General features: G+C 42.7%; 1 protein-coding gene across 1 annotated transcript in view; it reads right to left on the minus strand.

Annotated features, from left to right (window-relative positions):
* ASXL3 (ASXL transcriptional regulator 3) overlaps positions 1–26791 on the minus strand; it is a 153955-nt gene extending 127164 nt beyond the window's left edge. Inside the window, exons 1-3 of the mRNA XM_054723606.1 lie at positions 26774–26791; positions 26443–26502; positions 24013–24095 (exon numbers count right to left, since the gene is read on the minus strand). Of these exons, the coding sequence (XP_054579581.1) occupies positions 24013–24095; positions 26443–26502; positions 26774–26791 (161 nt within the window). The remainder of the gene's footprint in view (positions 1–24012; positions 24096–26442; positions 26503–26773) is intronic.
* Positions 26792–27791: the final 1000 nt, after the last annotated feature.

Below are 27791 nucleotides of genomic sequence, written 5' to 3' on the forward strand. Positions count from 1 at the left end.
CAAAGCATCGCACTTAATGGAAAATAACGTACTCACTGGTATACTGCAAATCAGGAAAGTACCTGACACTAGAGTCCCAACATTAGTCCTTAGCAGATATCTTATTAAAAACAACTTGGGCTCTGATTCATCAAGTAACCATGGTTTTAAATCTTATCACTGAATCTGAGCCAAGAATAAAAACTAACTAGAATCCCTTTTCCAACGTCTCAGGAAATCCTATATAATAAAAGGCTAATATGCAAATTGACTGAATGGAGGAACGACCAGTCACTATGATGCTGTCCTGACCACTAGAGGGCCAATGCTCAATGCAGAAGCTGACTCCTGGTGGTCAGTGTGGTCTCACAAGGGGCAGCCAGAAGCCGGGCTCACGGCTGGCGAGAGCAGCTGCGGTGACAGGAGCCTTTCCTGCCTCCACAGTAGCGCTAAGAATGTCCAACTGCTGGCTTAGGTCCACTTCCTGCATGGAGTGGGCCTAAGCCGGCAGTTGGACATCCCCTGTGGGCTCCCGGACTGCAAGAGGGTGCAGACCGGGCTGAGGGACCCTCTCCCCGCCCCAGTGCACAGATTCTGTGCACCGGGCCTCTAGTTTTAGATTAAAAAAAAAACAACAATTACTAAACAATAGAATATACTTATTTTTTAAAAAATATATTTTTTATTGATTTCAGAGAGGAAGGGAGAGAGAGAGAAAGAGAAACATCAATGATGAGAAAGAATCATTGATCATCTGCCTCTTGCACATCCCACACTGGAGATCGAGCCCACAATCCAGGCATGTGCCCTGACGAGGAATGGAACCATGACCTCCTGGTTCATAGGTCAATGATCAACCATTGAGCCATGCTGACCAGGCAGGATTACTTCTAGTTGAAATATGAACCTTTTGGCCCATTGTGCCAAAATATTACTGTGGAATATCTTTGAATACAAATTTGACTCAACAACCCATTCAATCTTGATTAATTTCCCCAAATTCCTAATAATACAGCAAACAGTAAAATCTCATAAATCAAATATCTTAAAATTGGCAGCAGATTTTTCAAATTATTTTATCTTCATAAGAGCCTTATAGTGTGGATAAGCAGTTATAATTTTCCCCATTTTACTGGAAAGACCAAAAAAAGACTGAGTGACTTATCCAGGATTATACACTATGTTACAAACAGAGCAGAGCTAGAATTCAAATTTTCATTCACTCAGTCAGAAAATACCATCAACCTATTAAATAAAGGGCACGTAGAGAAGAGAAAGATCAATGAGACAGAAACTCTACTATTAAGGAAATTGCTGTCTTATTATAACAAGAGAAAAGTTGAGAGAGTTTACTAGATACTACAATAAAGGAACACACACATTGTGTTATAATGGAATAGCAAGGGTAAAAGGATGAGTGAAAGCTAGCATTAAAGATTTCTTTACTGAGGAGGTGTTATATGACATCTGAATTGGGTTTTGGAGGTATGGTGTGTGAGACAAGAAATGGTGAAGGTCCTTACAGGCTGAGCAGAGTGAGAAATACATGGAATATTTGCATAAAATCAAGTAGACAGGTGTTTTTTTTTCCCAAATGTCAAAAATGATAATACATATTTAACCTAACTCAAGCCCAAACATGAATTTAATTTACAAATATATACAGAAAAGGCTGCAAGTTGTTCCCCAATAACTACCTTCCCCTACAGTTAAGACTCCCACGTTTTAGCTGGGAACATGGCTCCTGTAATAGACTATTCTCCAGCTTTCCATTCAGTTGAGTGCCGCATGAAGAAGGCTGATGCGCTCGACGTTCAGAACATCTCGAAGGGACGGCTATGCCCCTTCTTCCAGCTGCTGCTCAGGACACGGATTTGGTGGCAAGCCATATTAGACCACGGGAATGAGGAAGAAATCCTGAGAATAACAGAGCAAGCAGACAGAAGGAGGACCCTGGCTCCCTGGATATCTTGATATAGCAACGCTATCTCACCATTCCTTCAACTACCTTGAGACTGTGCTATGAGATGGGAACTTTTATTGAATTTAACCACTTATTTTGGGACTCCATTATATCCATGCAAACATGAACACTAGTTTATATAAATAGGCTATGTTATAGAGTAAATACAAATTAAAAGTAGTTTCTTGGTTCTCCATTCTCAAAACCTGAGAAAATAATCAGAAAATATGTAAATTAATTGCAAAGCATTTAATATCATCAGTAATAGAGAATTGTAATGAACTTTCAAATTTATTTTTAAATTTAAATCTGTATAACCTCCCTAGGTAGTAGAATGATCAGAGATCAATATTATTATAAGTGAACAGTAAGACAAGAGATCATGAATTCATTACAAAAGTATTTGATAACTCCATATTTTATTGGGTTTAACCTCATTTAGTCCATAAAATTATCATTACATATGTTCCATACTATATTTATGTATTAGAGATCCACTTATGAAGAAAAGCCAAATAAGTTATTAATGCCAGAAGAATCGATAAATGAAAACTAGATTTTTGCTGTAAATCCACATTAGTTGACAACGTTTTCATTTACCCATTGGATGTCTCAGACCACTCAATTTTATTGTTATTACAAAAAATATTTAATTGTTATCCATTTTATGTTTTATGAAGAATGGGGAAATTTAACAAGTAAACATAACCATATTCTCACCGTGTGAGGGAAGAAACAGAATGGGCTGCAAGAGACCAAAGGGGAACTTCTGAAAAGAGAACCACGGGTGCTGAATGACCTGTTGGTATCAAATGGTCTGCAGGCAAATCGATTTGCCTGTGCTTCACGTATTACCTCATATTACAGGCATTCCAAAGAATAAATGGAATAAGCATATTTAATCAAATGACCTAAGGCATTGCGCCTTACCGAGCTCACTGGCCCTCTCCATCAGCCCATAGAGGCAGGAACATAAGGTGGTCACAACGCTTACCCTATTCTCATAGCCCTCGTGTGGGCAAGGTCTTGATGGCAACGAGAAGCCAATGAGGTTAGAATCAAGAATATCAGCACACCATTTGACGTATACATTACAGTATAATCTCTGTTGCACCCCTAATTCTTGCCAACAGTATAAAAATACATTCTACTGAAGGCAAATGCGAGTAAAATCAGGTAACAGGGTGACTAGATCAATGAAAACTCGTCTCTTCAGGAAAATCAATTGAGAGACATGCCCCTTCTAATAGTACCTTAGAATTGAAGATTTGTCTTTTTTTCATATGGCCTGGCTTTTACTTACTACTGAGCTTTTGTACTATCTTTTCTAATTGTAAAATGATCAGTCTCTTCTAAGTTTAAAGATGAGTCAAACGTTTACTAGTTCTATTATGGTGGGCAACTCATCTTCTCTAAGCCTTAGCTTAGTGATAACCTATATAATAAAAGGGTAATATGCAAATTGTCCCCTTGACTGGGAGTTCTACCAGCAGGTCACCTTCAATAAACACACATCAAGCAACAAATTGAATGATAATCATTGTGCGCCCAGCCAGAGTGGCTCAGTGGTTGAGCGTAGACCTATGAACCAGGAGGTCATGGTTCAATTCCCTGTGAGGGTATATGCTGGAGGCTAATTCCAGCAGGTCATAAATGCATGAAGTTCATCAAAAGGTTGATGAATCTTGGGGTTTCAGCAGGGCTGAAGATCTGCATGTTATTGCCTGCTGCCAGACATCTGAGGGCAGTTCCCCCAACCTGATAATCTTTTACTGTTTACCAAACCTTACCTTTGATATGTATATCTGCTTTGCTATAGGGCAAAATGTGGAAATAAAAAGCCATGGGTCCAGAGACTCAGATAACTTAGTTATTAGAACTAAGCCTCCCCTGGTTCCCCCAAAATGCCTTCCAAATTCATATTTCTTCTCTAGACTCTTCATCAATTTATGCACAGCCCCTTTTCCAGATTCCTGATCCCTAGTAGATGCTGAGAAAGACCCTGGCATTTATGGTGCCCTGAGACAGGGACATCTGAAGAAGAAGATTTCACCTGAGCAAAGAAAGATTGATTCACTGGTAAAAGTGAAGAATTTGGTGAGGAGATTAACTGGGCATAAAGCCCATACCAAGTCTAGGAAATCACGAGCGTAGGTGGGTGGAAACGTCTTTTGTTTCAAGCCAGCCTATAATGGGGAAGAATTCAGTTCAAAGGCAAAAATATCATTGTAAATTTTTAGCTTATATGCTCAAGGATAAAGAAATTAAAATATCAAAAGGCACTTTCTTAAATCAGGCTCAAGGAAAAAGAGTGCCATTGTCATATTTAACTATGTGGTTCTTGTTCAAATTGCTAAGTGCCAAATTAGTATTGGGGATCAAAAATCTGTAATACCTAAGGCCCTGCCAGATCTACCACTTCTGGTGTCGAGAGGTTCAACTTCAGCTAGAGAGGGTGGAGCCATCAGCTCTCTGGCAGAGGAATTCTCTGATGCTTTGTTTAGAAAAAATTACCATATGACGCCTTGGGGCAGGCAGAGTTTAGCAACAATAATAATAATAAAGGGTAGTCAATGATGTTATCTGCTGAATGTAGTGTTTCCATCATTTTTGTTTGGTTTAATGTATTTATTGATAGTCTATTAATCATGCCTTTAATTTAATTGGGAAAAGAAATGCAGTCAGACCATTTACTAAATTTCCCCAAAGCAAACAAGATGTGGGGGTGGAGAGACATGTGGTGATCCTGTAAAATGGATGCCCATTCCCAAGAGTACTATTAGAAAAATCTCATTTCCGCCATGTTTTTTCCCGGTTCGTCATTTGAAAGTTTTGCAAAATTTAGGAATGAGACTAAATTTTATGCATTCGTAAGGAGAGAAAGCTAGCTTAAAACAAAAGAGCACTCCATCTGATGTTGGACAGGTTTTGGGCTAAATTAATCTCTTTACAGATACTACAGAATAAACCTAAGGCTGTTTTTTCCTCAAAAAGATGGCGGAGATGTCCCAAAGAAATAATACAGGCAGGTTCTAAGCAACAAAATTGGTATTTCCATAATAAAGGGCAGTTTTTAAAATAATGAACTGCATTCCAAAGTTAACATTAAGGCCACTAGAAAGTCAGTAAATTATCTCTGTTCCAAAGTAAATGCCTTAGATAATAATAATTGGCTTCAAAATCTTAAAATTGTTGTAACATACATAAATAATACCTACACTAATAAAAGAGAAATATGAAAATTGGCTATCACTCTGCTATGCCCACCAGCCAATCAGAAGGGAATATGCAAACAGAAGGACAAAGATGGCGGCCGCCCAGCTGCTCCAGGTGCAGAGTGGCCGGGCAGGGCAGGATGCCTGCTATGAGAAGGAGGGCGGGGGGCAAAGGGATCTACAGGAGCAACACGCGGGCTGCAGCAAAGACGAAGACTGCAGATCCCGGAGTCCGCGGCGAAGATGGCAGACCCTGGCCTGAGTCTGCAGCAAAGACAAAGATGGCAGACTCGGGCCGGAGTCTGCAATGAAGCAGTGAAGCAGCAAAGCAGCGAAGATGAAGATGGCAGACTCCAGCTGGAGTCTGCAGCGAAGATGAAGATGGCAGACTCTGGCCAGAGCCTGCGGCAAAGACAAAGGCGGCAGACTCCGGCCAGAGCAAAGGCTTGGGTCTCGGGTGCCGGAGGAAAACTGGTGCTAGAAGCCAAGGGAAGGAAGGCCTGTGCATGAATCTCTTCATGCAACGGGCCTCTAGTATTAATTATAAAGGTCTAAGTAGCCCGGGAGAAAACTAGTTTCGCTCCTTGTTGAAGGAGGGGGCTTGTCCCACTGCAGCAGCTTCTAAGGAAGAATGTGGCTATTTTACATCCAAATAGACCAGGCTTACTTCCAAGGCTATTGGCAACTTAAAACTTGGAAGTTTGCTGAATTAAATAATAAAATTTATTAAATATCTAGGTATTTTGAAATGACAAAATACTGAAATATTCATCTGAATTTGCCTCATGAAAAATCCAGAGGATAGAATTGAATCTATTAATTAAATATGTCTTGTATTTTTAAAGATATAAAGTTATTACTAATCTGAGAAATGTTAAATATTTAACTTTCCACCTAAAATTTAAGGCTTCTAAGAGTTTGAAATTCAAATTAATTTGGGAGAAATTATATAGTTGTAGTAACAAAATGCATACAGAAATTTATTTTTGAGGAAATAATTCTTATATTTTTCTCTAGAGAAATTAGTAGTTCAAAATATGTTGTTTATTGGTCTAATTAAAAATAGAGGATTAATTCTATGGTCTGAATCAAATTTTTAATATAAAAATTTTAAATTTAATTAATATATTTTAGATTAATTATAAAAAGTATATAATATAATCTTTAGGATACACACACACACACACACACACACACACACACACACACACATATATATATATATATACTTGATCATCTTTCCAAGTTAAATTTCAAGACTTTAATCGAGAGATAATTTTAGAACACTCCAAGGGCCTGGGGTGATTCAAGAATTTATTCTCTCTTCTTAAAAGAAATAGTTTTTAATTAAGCCAATTTAATATACTTGAAATCACATGGAAAGCTTTATTAAATAAAATTAATAACTATATTTTATTTACATACATATATTTTAAATGTTATAAAGATTTCAACATCTAAGGGAGGGCAAAACGAAGTTGCTAAATATTTCTTAAGTAAAGCCGAAATTTTCAGCAGTGGAATTTTAAGAACAAAAGCAAACAAAAGCCCTGGCAGCCTGCACTTCAAATAGGCTGGTGGGATGGGACATCATCTGTACTTCATAAATCAAATGTATAAGTGTACTAAATTTGCTTTTTCAATAAAGATGCCTACTTTAATTACTTAATAAATTAGTTTTTTAAAACATAATCAAGGTCTCATATAATTTCAGTTAAATGAGAAGCCAATGTTTTTATAAGCAGTTGGCTTTAACAAAGGCCAACATAAAAGTTTCATTCCTGAGACCTCCCATGACCCCTCTGTGTATGCAAATGAGTACTAGCCAAAAAGACTGCTGTTTAAAAGTAAATTTTAAGCTTAATAAAAAAAGAGAAATTTAGAAATTTTGAAATCTCTTCCACTACTATTTACAGGGTAAACTGAAGCTTATTATTCAAGCATTAAATCTGGTCATTAGTAGTCACCATAAGTAGAAAAAGAGTCACTTAATATGTAGGCATCACAGTATCAGTCAGCATCTGAAGAGTAAACATGTAGGTTGCTTGGTGTAAAAAAAAAAAACAAACAAAAAAAATGAAAAAGATTTTTAAAAGTAACTCTCTAAAGGTGGCCTAGAAATTACTCTGGGAAGAAATAAAGGGAGGTTTCCTTCAAACACCTGGAGAACTGTAATTAAAAGTCAATGTATTAGGCTTCAAAAAGAAAAGTAAATAATTTGCATTTTGCCTCCTTAAACAAAGCTTATGTAGGTATACTAAAAGTCTGCTAGCAGAAATTCGTTAGTATCATTAAGTTAGAAAATAAGCCTTATTTCAGACTTATTTAAATTGGCAAATTAAAATAAGTTACTGTTCAGGGGAACTTAGTTGTACTAGGCAGGAACCTATTCCTAGAGCATTAACTAATTTTTTACTGATGGATCATCTCATAGTAAAAGCTGATTATCATGCAATGAATTCAGACCAGTAATATTTCTGTACAAAGAATTGAATTAAAAGCTATCAAGGCTGCATTGCAAGGTTTCCAAAAGCCTCTTATTATTTAAAATAAAAAAGGGGGGATAGTGGAATAATCTCCTGTAAGTAAATTATATCAAGCCTTAATTACCTTAAATTTTTTCACTTTGAAATTTTTTCACTTGTAATGCCGATAGCAAGACACATATGGTGTCAGAATAAGCCAAAGGAAAATGGTTTGGAAAAATGAAAAGATCCCACATCCAGTTTATAGAAAGGATTCCTTTATTAACCTTTGGTTGCCAATATGCTTATATATTTCCAGAAAACTCCTCCAAGCCCGTGTGGATTCCTGCAACAATGGATCTGAAAGAGGAACTAACCAGACTACTCAAGCCACAGATAGCGGTGGCCCCAAGCAACACGCTGACGAGACAGAGGAGGAACAGTCCAGAAATAGGGAATGGTGAAGATGCCTTGCCATACTAGCAGTCAGCAGCTGTGTGTCGCTACAGGTTGCCCAGAACCAAGCCAAAGAAGGTTGGACCTGCAAATGGCATCTCACCGTTTCTCCCCATCCAGAACTAGAGTATCATTGCTGTCATGTCACAGGGGACAGTGATTGGGAAGGGACACCATAAAAAACTATTGGACATTTGAAGGGGGACTCAAAGAACTGTTGGCTCAGCAAGGAGCTTACTGCAGACTGATTCCTTTGATGCCTGGCAGCAATTTAAAAGGACATGACAGAACTCTATCCTTTCCATTGAATTTTAAAAATCTTAAAAGCTCTGCAATGACATACATTCTTGTTAAATTTATTAAATCAAAGAAGGGGGATATGCTGGAGGTTAATTCCAGCAGGTCATAAATGCATGAAGTTCATCAAAAAGTTGATGAACCTTGGGGCTTCAGCAGGGCTGAAGATCTGCATGTTATTGCCTGCTGCCAGACACCTGAGGGTAGTTCACCCAATCTGATAATTTTTTACTGTTTACCAAACCTTACCTTTGATATGTATATCTGCTTTGCTATAGGGCAAAATGTGGAAATAAAAAGCCATGGGTCCGGAGATTCAGAGAACTTAGTTACTAGAACTAAGCCTCCTCTGGCTCCCCCAAAATGCCTTCCAAATTCATATTTCTTCTCTAGCCTCTTTATTAATTTATGCACAGCCCCCTTTCCAGATTTCTTGAACCCTAGCAGATGCTGAGAAAGACCCCGGCAGATACATGCCCGGGTTGTGGGCTTGGTCCCCAGTGGGACATGCAGGAGGCAGCTGATCCATGATTGTCATCATTTATGTTTCTATCACTCTCCCCTCTCCCTTCCTCTCTGAAATCAATAAAAATATATATATTTTAAAAAAAATAATCATTGTGCAAATTGTGTTCCATGAAGACATGCCACAGAAGAACTGTCATGAATTCAGGCCAGCCGCAGTGGCCTAAGGGAACGTGCTCTGCCTGAAAATTTTACACCGGTCTTCTGCAAAAATTAAAAAGAGAGGGAGTTTTTATATCTCCTGGTGGAAATACAATGGGTGGATGAGATAAGGAAGGAGGGTTAGTGGTTATGATATAGATTACCAACAGTAAAGGATATCTGATTATGCTATGCTTAAAAAAATGTCCTTAGAAATGCAGTGATGCTGCTTCTGAAATTATACTCTTATTCATTTGGGCCCCCTCTCCTTTCCCTAGACCAGTGGTTCTCAACCTTCCTAATGCCGCGACCCTTTAATACAGTTCCTCATGTTGTGGTGACCCCCGACCATAAAATTATTTTCGTTGCTACTTTATAACTGTAATTTTGCTACTGTTATGAATCGTAATGTAAATATCTTAGGTGACCCTGCTAGCGTTTCTCAACCTGTGAGTTGCGACCCACAGGTTGAGAACTGCTGCTGTAGAGCCTAAGACCATCGGAAAACACAGATATTTACATTACAATTCATTAACAGTAGCAAAATTACAGTTATGAAGTAGCAACGAAAATAATTTTATGGTCGGGGGTCACCACAACCTGAGGAACTGTATTAAAGGGTCGCGGCATTAGAAAGGTTGGGAACCACTGCCCTAGACGGATCTCTTAAAAGGAGAATAAGGTTGCTAAGTTAGTATGCCCAGGCCCCTCCTAAGCACGATTTAGTCATCCCATCTCTTTTCCTTTAGCTGCTTCACAAGTGTAGTCACCGACACCCTCTAAAATTGCCTTTTGGACTGTCTACATCAGTGGTTCCCAACGTGGGGCACACTCCCCACAGGGGGGCAATATGACTTTTAAGGGGGGAAATTCGATAATGAATGATTAACAGTGAATTTTTTTGCATGAGGTTCTAGGGGCCTCATATACAGTGTATAAATATATATTGTGACATATTTATGCATTTCGGTTCTCTATTATATGTTTTGAGACTTCATTTGCTATTTTTTATATCACTTCATATTATTATTATTGTTTTAACAATTTCTCAGTGATTTCTCCCTCAGTACTTCAGGACTTCAACTGTCCTGTTTCTTTTCTTTTTCTCTTTCACGGATGCCGTGTTCTTTGGAAACTTGTTTAGACCAAGTTAATGGCCTTTTAGGCTTCCTCCACATGACTAGGAGTTCACTTTTTGAAAAATAAGAATTATATGTCATGGGGGGGGGGGGGCGGGCACCAGGATTTTAGAGATGCTTAGGTGGGGCATGGCCAAAAAAAGGTTGGGAACCACTGACCTAGCAACTCTGCTTTGACTCGTCACAGTTAGCAAGTTTCCCAGAAACCATCTCCAATCTGTAAGTTCAATATGAACAGCAGAATGGTAAGCGTCCTATGAAGCCCTTGGTTCTTCCACTACCTGAGGCATGTTCCCCGCCTCCCAGCATGTCCTTCTAAAACACACGGTGAGAAGTCACATGCCAAGTATGTCTTGCTGCTGCCCCGAGCATCACTCACAGCCGTCCTTACATTGGACAGGCATAATAACAGAGTTCATCAAAGGCTGTGCATCCTCCAAATCTACATGGGTTATGGAAAAACATTTTCAGCCTTGAACCCTATTTACAAGGAGGCTATCCACTGAGAGTCTCAACACACCTACATCTGCAGGTTCGCCAGGAAAACTGCTGAAGGGGATGGAACGAAGCCAAACTAAAATCACTTAGGCATGTGGCAATTAAGAGCACACATTTTCTTCGGCTCACACTACAAGCACTTAAAAAGGTCAAGTGCAACTGGTTCTGAATGCGACATCAAACCCGAGACTTGTCCCTTGCCAGCTGGATAAACTGCCTAAGCTTCCCGATCTGTAAAATGGGAAATGTAATATCATCAACCCACTTCAAAGACGCTTAAAAGATAATTCACGTACAGTCCTTAGCATCGGGTCTAATCTAAGTTATTATAAAAAATGTCAGGTATTCCTTTAATGATCAGCGCGCACTCAAGAATGTGGCTGACGCACTGCCCAGAGCATGGCACCTCAGCATTAAGCCAAACAAATGAATGGGGGCAAAGATGTGGGTTCCTTGGCTTAATGAGCTTACATTTAGGGTGGAAAGACATCTCTTCTTGGCATGTTGGGAAATAATAAATTGTATTCAGAATTCAAGAGAGAATTTAGAAATTCCTAAATTTAAACATTTTAACACTAAAAAGGAAAACATTATTCAGTGGGCTGAACACATGATTCCCAGAGACCGGTGAAAAGGCCTCATGAAATGACATGGAAAAGAAAGGTCTGTCACCCCGCTGTTCCACCATCAAACGCAGGGGCCACATTTTATTAATCCAGCAACCGGTACAGCCTTGAGAACAAAGCATGTGCTCGATAAATGTCCATGGGATGAAGACGTGTCCACGGAATGAAAGCTTCCACAAACCCCCAGATCGTACACGCTGAGCAGAGTAGACACCGTATCTAATGGACTACCTTCTTGTTATAACATCTATTATCTCCACAACTTTATTTGCTTTGCTCTGATGTCCTTGAATTGGACTACTAAGCACCTGGCAAAGCTCTCTACCTACACACCTGAGTACCGTGAGCCTGGTCAGGTGACAGCCCACAGATGGAGGCGAGCAGATCCAGGACGGAAGCATGCACAGCACCAGAGCAGCCTTCGCTTAAGAAAAATGTGAATAGCCCAGATGGTGTGGCTCAGTGGTTGAGCATCGACCTATGAACCAGGAGGTCATGGTTCCATTCCCGGACAGGGCACATGGTTGGGTTGCAGGTTTAATGCCCAGTAGGGGGCATGCAGAAGATCAATGATTCTCTCTCATCATTGATATTTCTATCTCTCTCTCTCCCTCTCTTCCTCTCTGAAATCAATAAAAATTTATTTAAAAAAATAAAATAAAATGTTAACAGAAATCACCTAAATTTCAAACAGACTCCCAGTCAATAATTATCAATTTGATTTTGTGTCGGCCTCTCAAGGGGTGTAGGGTAAATAGTCCTTAGTTGTCCTGACAGCACTAAAACTTGTTCTTAGGAATTATGCACTGTAGCTTTTAGAAAACCTGGCTTAACAAAATGTCATAATTTTTATTCCTCTAAAAACAAATCAACTATAAAAAGAAGTCCCCATGTCAGCATATCAACTGTTTTGCATTTGAATTATGTTGTCAAGTTCAAAACAACGAAGCAAAACTAAAATCATTTAGGCATGTGGCAATTAAGAGAACAAGAGATAAAGATAAAAACACCACTTAGAAAAAAAATCAAATAAAATCACCCCAGTTCAGTGCCTATTCCTCTGCAAAGATTTCCATCTGCATAGCTTCCTTAGAAAAGCTCACACACAATGTAATTTTATATCCATTTCTGCTTCTATTTCTGCACTGAAATGTTTAGGGAGAGCTCAGTATTTCTGGAGTAAATTATACCTAGATCTTGATAAAGCTGAAATCACCTAAATTACACCTTTTTGTTCAATTACTTGGAAGAATGGAGAAAGAAAGCTTGACAAAATAAAAATGCTTATTTTAAAATGGCCATTTCATAGCTATAATTGTATACCTTAGTGAATATTGATGCTTTGAGGGTTATATGCACTCACCACAGCTATTTTTACCAAAGGCTTCACATAAAATCCAAATCAATTCATGTTATGTGACTATACACAGTATATTTGAACACAAAGCAACCCAACTATTCTATTGGTTTATGTTAGGAATTGCGTATGAAAACACATACCAGGACTATGTAAAAATGGAAGCTCAGTACAGTATTAAACATATTCTTAGAAGAACACCTTCCAAGATAAATCAGATACTCAATGTTCTAGAAATATTCTCCATGGTATGCCATGCATTCTGGAAATGTAAAGTTCCAAATTCTGAATCATGGTGATGAACTGAATTTCGGTATTGCCTCCCCACCCCAATTCATATGTTGAAGCCTTAGTGTGGCTGTACTGGTAGATGGGGCCTCTATGGAAGTGATTAGGCTGGTATTAAGTCATAAGGATGGGGCCTTCATTTGACAGGAGTCGCCTGCTTATAAGAAGAGGCATCAAAGAGTCCACTCTCTCTGCACTCAAGCACCCGAGAAAGGCCACATGAGGACATAGCGAGAAGGTGGCCATCTGCAAGCCAGGAAGAGAGGCCTCACCGGAAAACTGCCCTGCAGGACCCTGATATGGGACTTCCAACCTCCAGAACTGAGAGAAATAGATCTCTGTCCTTAAGCTACCCCCGTTTATGGTGTTTTGTTATGCCAGCCTGAGCAGACTAAGCTAATTGCATATGACTTCCATCTGGGAACCAGAAAAAGTCCTGTTCCAAAGCAATGACATTCGTGTGAAGCATTCTACGTGCCAAGTGCTTCCTCCCCATTCAGCAACCAAACCTTAGAGCCTCTATGGACCAGTGTGATAACTACCAGAAGGGTATGTGAGTGTGTGCGAATACACAACCCCCCATATACACACGACACAGTCCATGAATGCCTCATGGGGCTCTACTTCTGCTTTCCACATCATGGAAAGATAAGGGGAGAAACTTCACCATGAAAACAAGTTGTCTACTGTGGCTGCAATACCAGGTGCCTGAACATAAAGGCCACAGTGGCCCAAGTCCAGATTGGTTAGGGGAGTGCTAAGGAGCTCAAAACTGATCTCTAAGGGTAATGTTTCATGTAGCTATTTTTTAACTCAGGAAATGCTTCCACCATAATATATAATCTTATCATCCCCCTGAAGTAGTATGTCAATCACACAGTCAATAAAAAAACTTCAAGTAAAAAAGTTGGATTTATGACAAATTACGTAATTATTTTTAAACAAGTAGTATAAATTATGACTCTTACATACAAGTTTCATACTAATTAATTTAAAACTAGTTAAATTATGTACAAAAAAAGCTAATTATTTATGTACAAAAGCATATAATGCCAACCAATGACATATTGACATATTTGGGGAGGAACCAAATGTATATAAAAATGACCAGATTGGAAGTGTAAAAGTCTCATCTAATTGTAAGGTATAATTAATGTATGCTTTTGTTATTCATATCAGAAGCTCTGCATTATCAGAATATCACGCATTTATTCCAATATCATTTGATTAGGAAAAAAGTATCAATCTGGTTTTATCTAATTATCACCAAACATACAGCTGACAATATCTTTCATTCATAGTTTACTAGTTGCAATCTATTCTCTGGAATATTGCTGGCTATTGGTTAAAAGATGCTACTAACAGTGGTAGTTTTTAAGAAAAAAAAAAAGGATTTTAAAAGGGGAGACCATGTTTAAAGAGATCAAATAAAAAGCTAGTTGTTAATCTAGTTTAGGAATTATAAGTGCTTGACCCATGGTGGTATATAGGGACAAAGAGCAGTCTAGTATCTACCCCAAAAAACTGAAAAAACAATCATTTGTAAAGATATATGTACCCCTATGTCCACTGCAGCATTATCCACCGTGGCCAAGGCATGGAAACAACCAAAGCGTCCTTCAACAGATGACTGGATAACAAAGATGTGGCACATATATACAATGGAATATCACTCAGCCGTAAGACAAGATGAAATACTGCCATTTGCAACAACATGGATGGATCTTGAGAATATCATATCAAAACAAGTCAGAAAGAAAAAGTCAAGAACCATATAATTTCACTCATATGTGGGATTTATGAACAAACAAACAAAAACTCATAGGCACAACAGTATGGTGGTAACCAGAGGGAAGGGGTGTGGAGGGAGGGAGTTAAGGGTAAAGGAAGTTAAATATATGGTGAAGGAAGGCTAGCTCTCTTGACTTTGGATTGTGAACACACAAGGCAATATACAGATGATGTATTATAAGACTGTACACCTTAAACCTATATGGTCTTATTAACCAATGTCACCCCAATAAATTTAATTAACAAGAAGAATTTATAAGAGTATAAGAGTATAAGAATGAATGGCAAAGAGTGGGCATACAAAGAAAGAAAGGTGTATTTAGGAAATAGAACTAACACCAGCCATGGTGCTAGAGGAGAAGAGATTTCGGAATTACTCTGATTTTGATTTCTAATCTGAGTAATGACGACAAATCAAGCTTTTGTCAACTAAGAGGCGGATTATTCTAAAGGTGTGTTTACACACTCGCGTACACACCTACACACACATTAAATATATGCAGATTGCCCTGTTTCTGTTTAGTAACACCACTGCCTCATTCATCCCTCCCTAGGTAGCTGACTGTGCACCCCTTTATACACTGAGAGGATCAAATATTAGCACATGGCAGAGATGGCCATGAGAGTTGACACTGTAATTCTAAAATGTCCCAACATAAACAAATTCAACAGCCATGTCAGTACAAAAGGATGAACGCCAACATGGAGTCTGGAGATAAGAATTGATTTTGCAGTAGAAATTATTTGTGTTTCTGTCTTATCTCTAGACAAAACATTTCAGCAGCGAGAAGGAAGCATCTCCTGTAGCACTAATTAGAAACGTAAATCTCACCCAGACAAATGCCAAGACATTTTATTGTTTGTCACTATACGTGATAATAGAATTTTCTGACATTTTATTCCCCTAGAAAAATGCAACATCTTAAATAAACCACTGCCCAGCGGAGAGCCTCATCTCAGCACATCATAACAGAAATTATAAAGCGGAAAACATGCAACGCCTTAAGACAAGTGGCTAAAAACAAATTCATCCTCAGAACTATCTGGGAATAGAAAGTTTCCATTGATACCAGAATAATGACAAAATATTAGATTGTCAATTGCATGTTCCGCATTGCAAAATTGAAAATATGCCCGTATTCCGAGTAGCACTAAACACAACAGAGATTGTTTATAAACCTTTTCCAATGTCCCTACTGTGATATGTAATTATAGGCTGCTGCTCTGCAAATGGCTGATAAAACCTAATCTAGATTTTTTAAGGCAACTATAATATTATAAAAATGTACCTCATAAATATTGCCGTGACCCAATCCAAATGTGTTCTTTTATTGCTTTTTTTTTTTTGGCCTTTGTTTTATGAATGCCTCACTCTATTAAAGAACGATTAACTTATTATCAAAAAACATGAAAACCATGTCACAGTTCATGCGACATTAATGACAGGTATCTTGTAATGATACTGCCCGACACTCAAGCAATGATGCTGGCCAGTGAACCGCTGTTCTGGCCTCGCTAGTAAGCGCTACAAGCCTCGCTCCTTGACCTTCCGACACCGATGTGTCACATGACCGAGCTCACATCTCTTGGGAAGCGTCCCTAACAACTACACAAGGGGAGACAAACAGTCTCAGGCATCAAAAACCCCTCGGTCCTCTCTGCAAAGGAACGATCGCTTCTGAATAAGCAAACCTAGAAGAGAAAAGCCGAATTTGCCAAACCACAAGGGAACTGGAGTTCCTCCTGTTTCTACAGCTATTTTAATCGCTGCAGACAGGACCACATTCTGCACAGCACAGACCTCCCCGAGGAGCGGGATGCTCAGCCGAGAGTCTGAAAAGGCGTAGCAGACACCCGGCCGAGAACGGCAGGCCGGGATATGCAGTCTACCCATCTCCGGAAGCAGCACTGCTAGCTGGCTGATGATGAGATTCTGATCATCTGAAAAGCATGCATACTGCTATGTTTTGTCAATTATTAGCAACTTGTAAACACCAGGTAACAGAAGCCTGAAAATAATCACTCAGGGTCGGTAAGAGCTGGTGGGAGATGGACCGGAGTAAACTGTATTGATAAAATCTTCTCTGCTGTTACACAGAAGGAAATTAACACTTACCAGAATATATTTTCATCAAAAAAGCAAAGCTAGGAAATCGGGTCAGGATATTATTAATTTTTTTCCAATAAAAACCATTTGTTATTCTAACCATTTATTACATTCGTGTACCTTTTAAAACCACATGGAAAGTACTTATTGCAGTCTGGCGTTTCCAAGGAGTATTTAATCATACACTACACATTTCATCAATAACATGAAGAAGATACACAGAACATGATATAGAAAAGATGTCCTCTTTTTATCATATCTACATGAAAAGTATGTAATTTAAAGTGTCACTTGGAAAGAAAAAGGATCGCATAAGCTGTCAAGAATTTCATCTCAGTCAAATAAATTAACAATATCACATACACTGAACACATTCAAATACATCAGCTTTGCCAAAATTACTGGTGTATTTTTTTATTAGATGTTACAAGTTTAAACCAGCAGCACTTACAGTGTTTGAAAACAAGCACCAGTATAATAACCCTGCTAGCTCATAGATGATCTGCTGGAGATTATCAGCATGCATATATTTAATGGGATTCCCACAAAACTGTGAGATTCCTTTTGATTAAAACAAACTATTGAAGAGGATAAAAAACACAAGCAGCTTCTAAATCTAAATGCAACCCAAAATCATCTCTAGACAACACAAATTAACATCTAGAGAAAGATTATTTACTCAACAAATAATGATTGAGCACCTCTTGAGAGCCAGGAGAGGTAGGTAGCTGTCTTTATAGAGCTCACAGACGGATGGGAAGACATAGCAGGAAAAACTGCAGTGCGGTGAGGTAAATGCCACAGGAGCTCCACCTGGTGCAGTGAGGTAAATGCCACAGGAGCTCTACCTGGTGCAGTGAGGTAAATGCCACAGGAGCTCTACCTGGTGCAGTGAGGTAAATGCCACAGGAGCTCCACCTGGTGCAGTGAGGTAAATGCCACAGGAGCTCTACCTGGTGCAGTGAGGTAAGTGCCACAGGAGCTCTACCTGGTACAGTGAGGTAAATGCCACAGGAGCTCCACCTGGTGCAGTGAGGTAAGTGCCACAGGAGCTCCACCTGGTGCAGTGAGGTAAATGCCACAGGAGCTCTACCTGGTACAGTGAGGTAAATGCCACAGGAGCTCCACCTGGTGCAGTGAGGTAAATGCCACAGGAGCTCCACTTGGTGCAGTGAGGTAAATGCCACAGGAGCTCTACCTGGTGCAGTGAGGTAAATGCCACAGGAGCTCCACCTGGTGCAGTGAGGTAAATGCCACAGGAGCTCTACCTGGTGCAGTGAGGTAAATGCCACAGGAGCTCTACCTGGTGCAGTGAGGTAAATGTCAGAGCTCCACCTGGTGCAGTGAGCTAAATGCCACAGGAGCTCTACCTGGTGCAGTGAGGTAAATGCCACAGGAGCTCTACCTGGTGCAGTGAGGTAAATGCCACAGGAGCTCTACCTGGTGCAGTGAGGTAAATGCCACAGGAGCTCCGCCTGGTGCAGTGAGGTAAGTGCCACAGGAGCTCCGCCTGGTGCAGTGAGGTAAATGCCACAGGAGCTCTACCTGGTGCAGTGAGGTAAATGCCAGAGCTCCACCTGGTGCAGTGAGGTAAATGCCACAGGAGCTCTACCTGGTGCAGTGAGGTAAATGCCACAGGAGCTCCACCTGGTGCAGTGAGGTAAATGCCACAGGAGCTCTACCTGGTGCAGTAGGTGCCACAGGAGCTCTACCTGGTACAGTGAGGTAAATGCCACAGGAGCTCTACCTGGTGCAGTGAGGTAAATGCCACAGGAGCTCCACCTGGTGCAGTGAGGTAAGTGCCACAGGAGCTCTACCTGGTGCAGTGAGGTAAATGCCACAGGAGCTCTACCTGGTGCAGTGAGGTAAATGCCAGAGCTCCACCTGGTGCAGTGAGGTAAATGCCACAGGAGCTCTACCTGGTGCAGTGAGGTAAATGCCACAGGAGCTCTACCTGGTGCAGTGAGGTAAATGCCACAGGAGCTCCGCCTGGTGCAGTGAGGTAAATGCCACAGGAGCTCCACCTGGTGCAGTGAGGTAAATGCCACAGGAGCTCCACCTGGTGCAGTGAGGTAAATGCCACAGGAGCTCCGCCTGGTGCAGTGAGGTAAATGCCACAGGAGCTCTCCCTGGTGCAGTGAGGTAAATGCCACAGGAGCTCCGCCTGGTGCAGTGAGGTAAGTGCCACAGGAGCTCTACCTGGTGCAGTGAGGTAAATGCCAGAGCTCTACCTGGTGCAGTGAGGTAAATGCCACAGGAGCTCTACCTGGTGCAGTGAGGTAAATGCCACAGGAGCTCTACCTGGTGCAGTGAGGTAAATGCCAGAGCTCTACCTGGTGCAGTGAGGTAAATGCCAGAGCTCTACCTGGTGCAGTGAGGTAAATGCCACAGGAGCTCCACCTGGTGCAGTGAGGTAAATGCCACAGGAGCTCTACCTGGTGCAGTGAGGTAAATGCCACAGGAGCTCTACCTGGTGCAGTGAGGTAAATGCCACAGGAGCTCCACCTGGTGCAGTGAGGTAAATGCCACAGGAGCTCTACCTGGTGCAGTGAGGTAAATGCCACAGGAGCTCCACCTGGTGCAGTGAGGTAAATGCCACAGGAGCTCCACCTGGTGCAGTGAGGTAAATGCCACAGGAGCTCCGCCTGGTGCAGTGAGGTAAGTGCCACAGGAGCTCTACCTGGTGCAGTAGGTGCCACAGGAGCTCTACCTGGTACAGTGAGGTAAATGCCACAGGAGCTCTACCTGGTGCAGTGAGGTAAATGCCACAGGAGCTCCACCTGGTGCAGTGAGGTAAGTTCCACAGGAGCTCTACCTGGTGCAGTGAGGTAAATGCCACAGGAGCTCTACCTGGTGCAGTGAGGTAAATGCCAGAGCTCCACCTGGTGCAGTGAGGTAAAAGCCACAGGAGCTCCACCTGGTGCAGTGAGGTAAATGCCACAGGAGCTCTACCTGGTGCAGTGAGGTAAATGCCACAGGAGCTCTACCTGGTGCAGTGAGGTAAATGCCACAGGAGCTCCGCCTGGTGCAGTGAGGTAAATGCCACAGGAGCTCTACCTGGTGCAGTGAGGTAAATGCCACAGGAGCTCCACCTGGTGCAGTGAGGTAAATGCCACAGGAGCTCCACCTGGTGCAGTGAGGTAAATGCCACAGGAGCTCTACCTGGTGCAGTGAGGTAAATGCCAGAGCTCTACCTGGTGCAGTGAGGTAAATGCCACAGGAGCTCTACCTGGTGCAGTGAGGTAAATGCCACAGGAGCTCTACCTGGTGCAGTGAGGTAAATGCCAGAGCTCTACCTGGTGCAGTGAGGTAAATGCCAGAGCTCTACCTGGTGCAGTGAGGTAAATGCCACAGGAGCTCCACCTGGTGCAGTGAGGTAAATGCCACAGGAGCTCTACCTGGTGCAGTGAGGTAAATGCCACAGGAGCTCTACCTGGTGCAGTGAGGTAAATGTCAGAGCTCCACCTGGTGCAGTGAGGTAAATGTCAGAGCTCCACCTGGTGCAGTGAGGTAAATGCCACAGGAGCTCCACCTGGTGCAGTGAGGTAAATGCCACAGGAGCTCCACCTGGTGCAGTGAGGTAAATGCCACAGGAGCTCCACCTGGTGCAGTGAGGTAAATGTCACAGGAGCTCCACCTGGTGCAGTGAGGTAAATGCCACAGGAGCTCCACCTGGTGCAGTGAGGTAAATGCCACAGGAGCTCCACCTGGTGCAGTGAGGTAAATGCCACAGGAGCTCCACCTGGTGCAGTGAGGTAAATGCCACAGGAGCTCCACCTGGCACAGGAATCTAAGACCCCCCAATGGCATTACTTTAAAACCACGTTGTAATGATGATGAATTACAAACCCATCTCCTCTTTTCTAGAAACTCGGTGCAGAGCTGGACTATTGGAGGGAGGACTGTTGACATGACCTCTCAGGCACAGAGGAGACCAGAGGGTTACGTACGGTCACATTAATGACTTTCTCAGTCACTCCCCTGCCTCACATCATTAATAAATAACTAGAGGTTAAACAGCTCTGACCTTATGGTGATGGGATTTCTAAATGTTACCCTACTTAAGAAAAATAGATAAGGTTACACTTCATTTACTTGGCTACCTTACATGTTTGGAAAACATTTAAGGACATGGAAGGTAGCAAAATTGTCCATTACATAGGAAAAACAAATGTTAGAATCTGCTCCCTAAAACATACGTAATATGTAGAAAAGCCCCAAAACTCACTCAGAATCTAGACAACTATTTTAGAGACGATTCTAATAAGTACACTAGAACTAGAATACCTGGGAAAGGTAGACACACGTACACTAGTCCTCAGGAACACGCCCCGCGACAGGATGGAGGAGATGGATTTATTTATATTTTAAATATTTTTATTGTCTTCAGAGAGGAAGGGAGAGAGAGAAGGAGAGATAGAAACATCAATGATGAGAGAGAGTAATGGATCGGCTGCCTCCTGCACGCCCCACACTGGGGATCAAGCCCGAAGCCTGGGCATGTGCCCTGATCGGAATCCAACCGTGACCTCCTGGGTCATACGTGGAGGCTCAGCCACTGAGCCGGGCCAGCCGGACGGGAGGGAGGAGATTATAGAGGCGTAGAAAGCAGCGAGAACCTAAAACGCATACTCGGAGCCCCTGCCTGTGAAGCTGATTTTCCAGGAGAGACTTAAAGGGCACCGTCTTCTCTCTCTTCGCCTGATGGACTTGGGGGTTCTTTGCGGTAACTTTCCCTGTTGCTTCCCCGGCTGGTCAGGGTGTGAAACACCTTTTTCTTTCCAGAAGGACACAGCGGTGGTGCTGGGCGGAGGTCAGCTGTATTCAGAGGGGAGGTGGTGGGTGCAACTCCATTGTTCTTTACACTAAAGCAGCTGTTTTGTTTTTTTGTTTTAACTAGAACTACAAATGCTTACAGCCCTTTAATACACCACTGTGGGGCCCTAACCGGTTTGGCTCAGTGGATAGAGCGTCGGCCTGTGACTGAAGGGTCCCGGGTTCGATTCCAGTCAAGGGCATGTACCTTGGTTGTGGGCACATCCCCAGTAGAAAGTGTGCAGGAGGCAGCTGATCGATGTTTCTCTCTCATCGATGTTTCTAACTCTCTATCCCTCTCCCTTCCTCTCTGTAAAAAATCAATAAAATATATATTTTAAAAAACACACCACTGTGGGAAGACCGGCATTTTAAAAATATGAGATGATGCTGTTGTAATGAAAAACGTAATGAAAGTGCTGTGCGGAGCCAGGGTACAAGGATGCTGTATCTCAGGGCCTCACCGCTCTCAGCAGCACGGTCACCCGTGGAGAGGAACACCCCGAGAGTCCAAGTCCCACGCCGCGTGCAGGGCGGGCTCCTGTGCCTCGTGGCCGTCCTCTGCCCCGGCCTCCTCCGGCAGCAGTGAGATCCTCAGATTGTCACCCCGTTCTCCTCTGGCTGCAGCACAAACTGTTCCGTGCTTCCTACATGGCATCCATGTCCTAAGGCTTCTGACCGGCAGCAAGGAGGGAGTCCGTTTCCCGCTGCCCATTCTCTTGGCGCCTCCTCCCGCTGGCATCTCGCTTGGAAGACCAGGCCTCCTCTGAGGGAGCTGCGAGGCCGGGACAGCCTCCCTCCACGGCTGCCTCCACCTCTGGGTGAAGAGTCACTGCAGACACAGCGCGGTCACCGCATCTCAGCTCTGTCCTCAGACAGGAGGGGCCCCCGCACAGCGAGGGAAGCGGGAGCCCGGGGTCCTGTGCCTCGCTGGCCTGGGATGTCGGGATCCCACCCCCAAAGGATGCATTTAAACAGGGGGAGGCTGACGTGGCCCACGCCTTACAGGGACAGCAGGTGCAGGGAACACCGGTGGTTTAGGAGAAGTTGGGGGGAGAATGGGTATTCCCTTCTCCCAGCCCTTCTACCTCAGTATCAGCCAAAACATTCCGAAGGCAGCTCAGCAGGTTTAACTTTCACCAAGTTACAGCCACGGTATGCTCACAGGCTTGCCGACAGACGAGCTTCGTACAAAACACGCGCTCTGTGCCGCACAGACTAGTACATGCACATGTGTGACATCCAATGGCTATGTTAGCCTCTCACAAGCTTCTTTTCTCCTTGAGTAACATAATCTATATGGTCCTGTAGGCTGGCTAAAGCCCAAACTGTAAAATTAATGCTAAATAGAAATAAAGGATCATCACAGATCAACAAAATGTGGTATATCCATACAATGAAATATTAGTTGGCAACAAAAAGGTATGAAGTACTGATTCGTGCCACAACATAGATGGATTTTGAAAAAAAAAAAATTAGGCTGAGTGAAAGAAACCCATTACAGAAAGCTACATATTACATAATTCCTTGTATTAAATGTGCACAATAGACCAGTGGTCAGCAAACTGCGGCTCCCGAGTCACATGCGGCTCGCGAGCCGCGGTTTGCCGCTCTGTTGACTAATGAGTTTGCCGACCACTGCAATAGACCAATCGTAGACATAACAAGTACATTAGTGGCCCCCAGGGGTTGGGAGAGAGGGAATGGTGAATGACTGCTAATGGGTGTTGGGGTTTCGTTTTGGGGTGATGAATACGTTCTAAAATGAGAAAGTTGTCATAATAGCACACATTTGCGAATCCACTAAAAACCACTGGACTGCACATTTAAAACGGCGAGTTTCACGCTGCGCGAACCATATAGCTCAGGGCTACTTTTTTAAAAAGCTCCGCAGCTAATGAGTGATGCTCCCCGGGGCGGAGTGCTGAGCACAAGAGGACTGAAGTTTCAACCACGTTCACCGGCACCGGGACCTTGATCTGAGTGAGCTCATGCATGCCAAGCCCGGGGAAGGGTCTCTCTTTCCCTATCCACTCTCAGAAACACACCGATGGCCTCTGAGAAGAAAGGGAGAGGAGAGCTTCCGGGAAGCAGTGAATTCACACAGCGCCGCACTGTGCTAACAAAGTGTGTTCAGTATCAATCCGTCCAGTGTGATTTACTAAGCCGACAGGCGGTTCCAAGGAACTGTGCGGTCATCTAAATACTTGGCAGACACAACAATATCCGCAGGTAGTTACCTAACTCACAACCAACTATAACGTCTAAATGTAGAGACGGCCATTGCTTTGCAACTAGTGGCCACTGTCAGTCAATAAGAACGGGAAATGCGGTACGTATACATACTGACCTCGTTTCCTTTAACCCTTCTTTCTGAATGACTTCCAGTATCTGCTTCGCTGTCATTGGTGAGTTGGGGTGTTTTTCTAGTGCCTGAAATATAAAAATAAACGTAAGATTAATAGATGATTGCATGGAAGCATCCGAAATGAAAGTGTGTGTGAATCATGCAGTGTGTACTTAAAATTTTAAAGGGGAATGGGGTTATTACATCAAAATAAGGTTCCATCACACAATTCAAGTGTCCAAAGTAAGAATGTAATTTTTCCTGGACATGTATGGCAATTTCTGCAACAAATAGGGGCCATTCTTAAAAAAAAGTCACAAAGGCGTACACACCAACAAAAAAAGTGAAACTTAAAAAACCAAGTTAATAAATGTATACAATTTCCTTTGTTAAAAATCGCTAGCATTTTATGGTTAGAGACATGCTGTCAGGCTGTTAAAGTGTTTCCTACATTTCCAGGCCTTGGGAACATGGAGCCTGAACACTGTCAACAGCCCAGAGCAAAGTTCTGGTCAGAAGAAACCTCAGTGGATTCCCATTTTGATCCACTTCTTTTCTACTAAAAAGAAAATGAGGGGGGAAGCCCTTCACGACCCAAATGGCAGGAAGCACACGGAAACCCAGGTGCCTCGTTGCAGTGTTTTCCAGTTCAGCTCAGTTTCCTTTCTTTTGCCTTTTTCTGATTAATTTCAAGGAAACCCCTGCCTCTTCCCATTCAGCCCATCTCCATTTTATAAACGGATCCCATTCCCCCCCTCTTCTTCTCTGTCCTACTCATTTTTCAGTAGAAGGGAGTTCTTTAAGCAACATGCGGGGAATACATGGGACAGACACGGTCATTTCCACGGGCGCTAGTTCATCCATCCTGAAAATCAAGGTCTTTTATGTAGCCTGGGACTTAACTACATGTGTCGAAAGCAGTACACAGCAGTGACCTCACTGCTCACCAACAGGGACTACAGGGGCCACCTGCAGGTACAAGAAACAAGAATGCACACCCTTCACAACGCCATCCTCCAAGGGAAGGCAGCCCCGCGTGGCAGATTCTGGACAGAAGCTTCTGCACATCATGGCCCCAGGCAACTGAAAGACTCTAGGTTTCTATTGGTGAGGATTTACTAGAAGGATCTTAATTATTAAGAATTAGAGGCCTGGTGCACAAAATTTGTGCACTTGGGGAGTCCCTCAGCCTGGCCTGCACCTTCTGGCAGTCTGGAAAACCTCAGGGAATGTCCGACTGATGGCTTAGGCCCACTCCTCAGTCAGACATCCCTGGTGCTGCCGTGGAGGCGGGAGAGGCTCCCGCCACCGCCGCTGTGCTTGCCAGTTGTGAGCCCGGCTTCTGGCTGAGCGGTGCTCCCCCTGTGGGAGCGCACTGACCACCAGGGGCAGCTACTGCGTTGAGCATCTGCCCCCTGGCGGTCAGTGCACATTATAGTGATCAGTTGTTCTGCTGTACGGTCAATTGCATATTAGCCTTTTATTATATAGGATTACTGGGGCACTCTAAAAACCCAAAATTGCAAAGGCTCCCCAATCTGTTCACAATAGCTCTGTGGCCTCTCCTACAATCAATGGCCAAATTTCCACTAAGTCACTAGCAAATGTTCTGTCCATCGGGTCTTCCAAGGAGTTACAGGCAGCCCTACCTCCCCATTAGGGCCACTTTCCTGGTCTCCCCTGTCTATGTCCCAGGATATTTCCCCATTTTCCCCAGTCTGGATCAGTCCCTTCATCATCGTTGGTAAGTTCTTTAAAGAATATAGACATCTGAGCGGCATTCGGGAGAAGGTACGGCAACAAGCATCCCATTGGGAAGGAAGAAACACTGTCCTCACGGAGGAGGACTCAGAGCGGAGCTGAAAACTGGGAAAGGGGGGGAGAAGCTCAGGCAGAGCTGTAGAGGGAGGACTAACACGTTGTGTCAACACACTGCTTGAAAAAGGCGAGAAGGAAACTGCAGAGAGAGCTGAAAGGGGGAGGTTAGATCACAAAGGAGGGAGGGAAAGAAACAGACACGAAAACAAACAAGCTGACAGACTTGTTAACACGAGAACGGTAAGCAGAGAAGCGCACACTGATGGATTACGAAAGGAGACGCTGTGGTCCCGTGATGGGCACCGCCCCACGTGATGGGCGATGCTGAGGACACCAATGGGTTCCCATCAAAGGTATGGGCCGAAGGTCAACAGACACAGACATACACAAGCAAGCAGGCGAGGAAGAGGGGCTGGGGGGCGGGAGGAGGCACAGGATGGAAGAAGGAAGGGGTGAGAAGAGGAAGGAGAGAAAGGAGGAAAATTGAGCTGAACTGGGAATGTCCAAAAGGCAAACCGGTTAAAACTAGAAAGGGCTGAAGAGAAAAGAAACTCCCAGGTACGGAGCAACGTTTTAAGGGAAATTGGGGTGCACTCGAAAGTGGGGGTTACTCACTGTGGAGGACTCCCTGTTTCTCTTCCTGAGTACAGGCCCCTCAGCACACCTGGGCAGCGCCTCCCAGCAATTGAGGGAATTTGGATAGCCCTGTCCCCTTCTCTATGACATCACATCCTACTCTACAAAGGAAGTAAAAGTGCCAAGAATTACATCACGAAGTGGATGAGAGGCGGGGAGGCAACGATGGAGCCACCCAACACCCCAGAAGCCACCCTCAGTGCCTGTGAGACAGAGGAAGGGGGCGGAGCAGGAGGGGTTCCTGGGTGTGAGCACACCTCACTGTGCTGGGCGTGTGAACGCGGACAGGAAACAGAAAGAGAGGAATTACCTTCACGGAACAAAACATCGATACCATCAAAATAACGGGACACATGGCAGAGACGAGAGCCAGACTCGCAGGCAGCCACACTCAGACACCACGGGGGGAAGAGGTCACAGGCGGAGCGCAATCCTAAACCCCCGCCCCAACCTTAGATCCCCCACAACCTCCCCACGCGGAGGTGTTACAGTGCCACATGTCCTGCAAAACGGTACTCGCTGGATTATCCTTCATGACATTTCTCAAATACTAATATTTGAATATGTTTTCATGGTCAATTAATTCACATGTTCTTATAACTGTTTTCCACCTTGTACCTACTTCTTTAGAAAATGGGGTAAAGGATTCAATACAGCAGAGAAGGGAGTAGGAGTTTTAAGACTGCTTATAACAATAAGATTTTTTCCAGAAATAGTTCTAATAAATATTTCAGATCATCAAAACAGGTTCAAACTGGCTTAGGCAAAAATCATGTAATTGTGGCAAAATAGGAAGTCCAATTTTAAAGTTTGCCATGGATAATTATTTAAAGTAATCTTGCTTTCTGAGAATAAAAATTAGAAAAATGCAAACTCATGCCCATTTTATTGAAAGCAAAATACACCCACAAGCCTGCAACCAAGAATATTAACCACACCTAATACTTGTTCTCTTTCTAGTTTTTCTATTCATACACATTTTTAACATAATTATAATTAAGTAAAATACATGTATATTAGCTGTCTTACTTTTCTCAATGTAATTTGAATTCTCCAAAATAGCATTATAATTAACACTTCTGAGAGTAGGCATTATTTTAAAAATTCAATTAAACAGAAATACCCAAAGAATATATTGAATGTAACATTTTAAGAGTATTATTGAGTCAAAGAATATGAATTCTGTTATGTCTCTCGACACACAGCCAAATGTTTGCAGGAAGATTTTAACAATTTATACTCTCACCAAACAGAACTGAATGTACCTCCTTCACCACAGATTGGCCAGTATGAAGCACTATCTTAGTAGGTCAAACAAGTGGTAATTT

The sequence above is a fragment of the Eptesicus fuscus genome, chromosome 12, assembly GCF_027574615.1.
Source record: "Eptesicus fuscus isolate TK198812 chromosome 12, DD_ASM_mEF_20220401, whole genome shotgun sequence".
NCBI classification, from domain to species: Eukaryota; Metazoa; Chordata; class Mammalia; order Chiroptera; family Vespertilionidae; genus Eptesicus; species Eptesicus fuscus.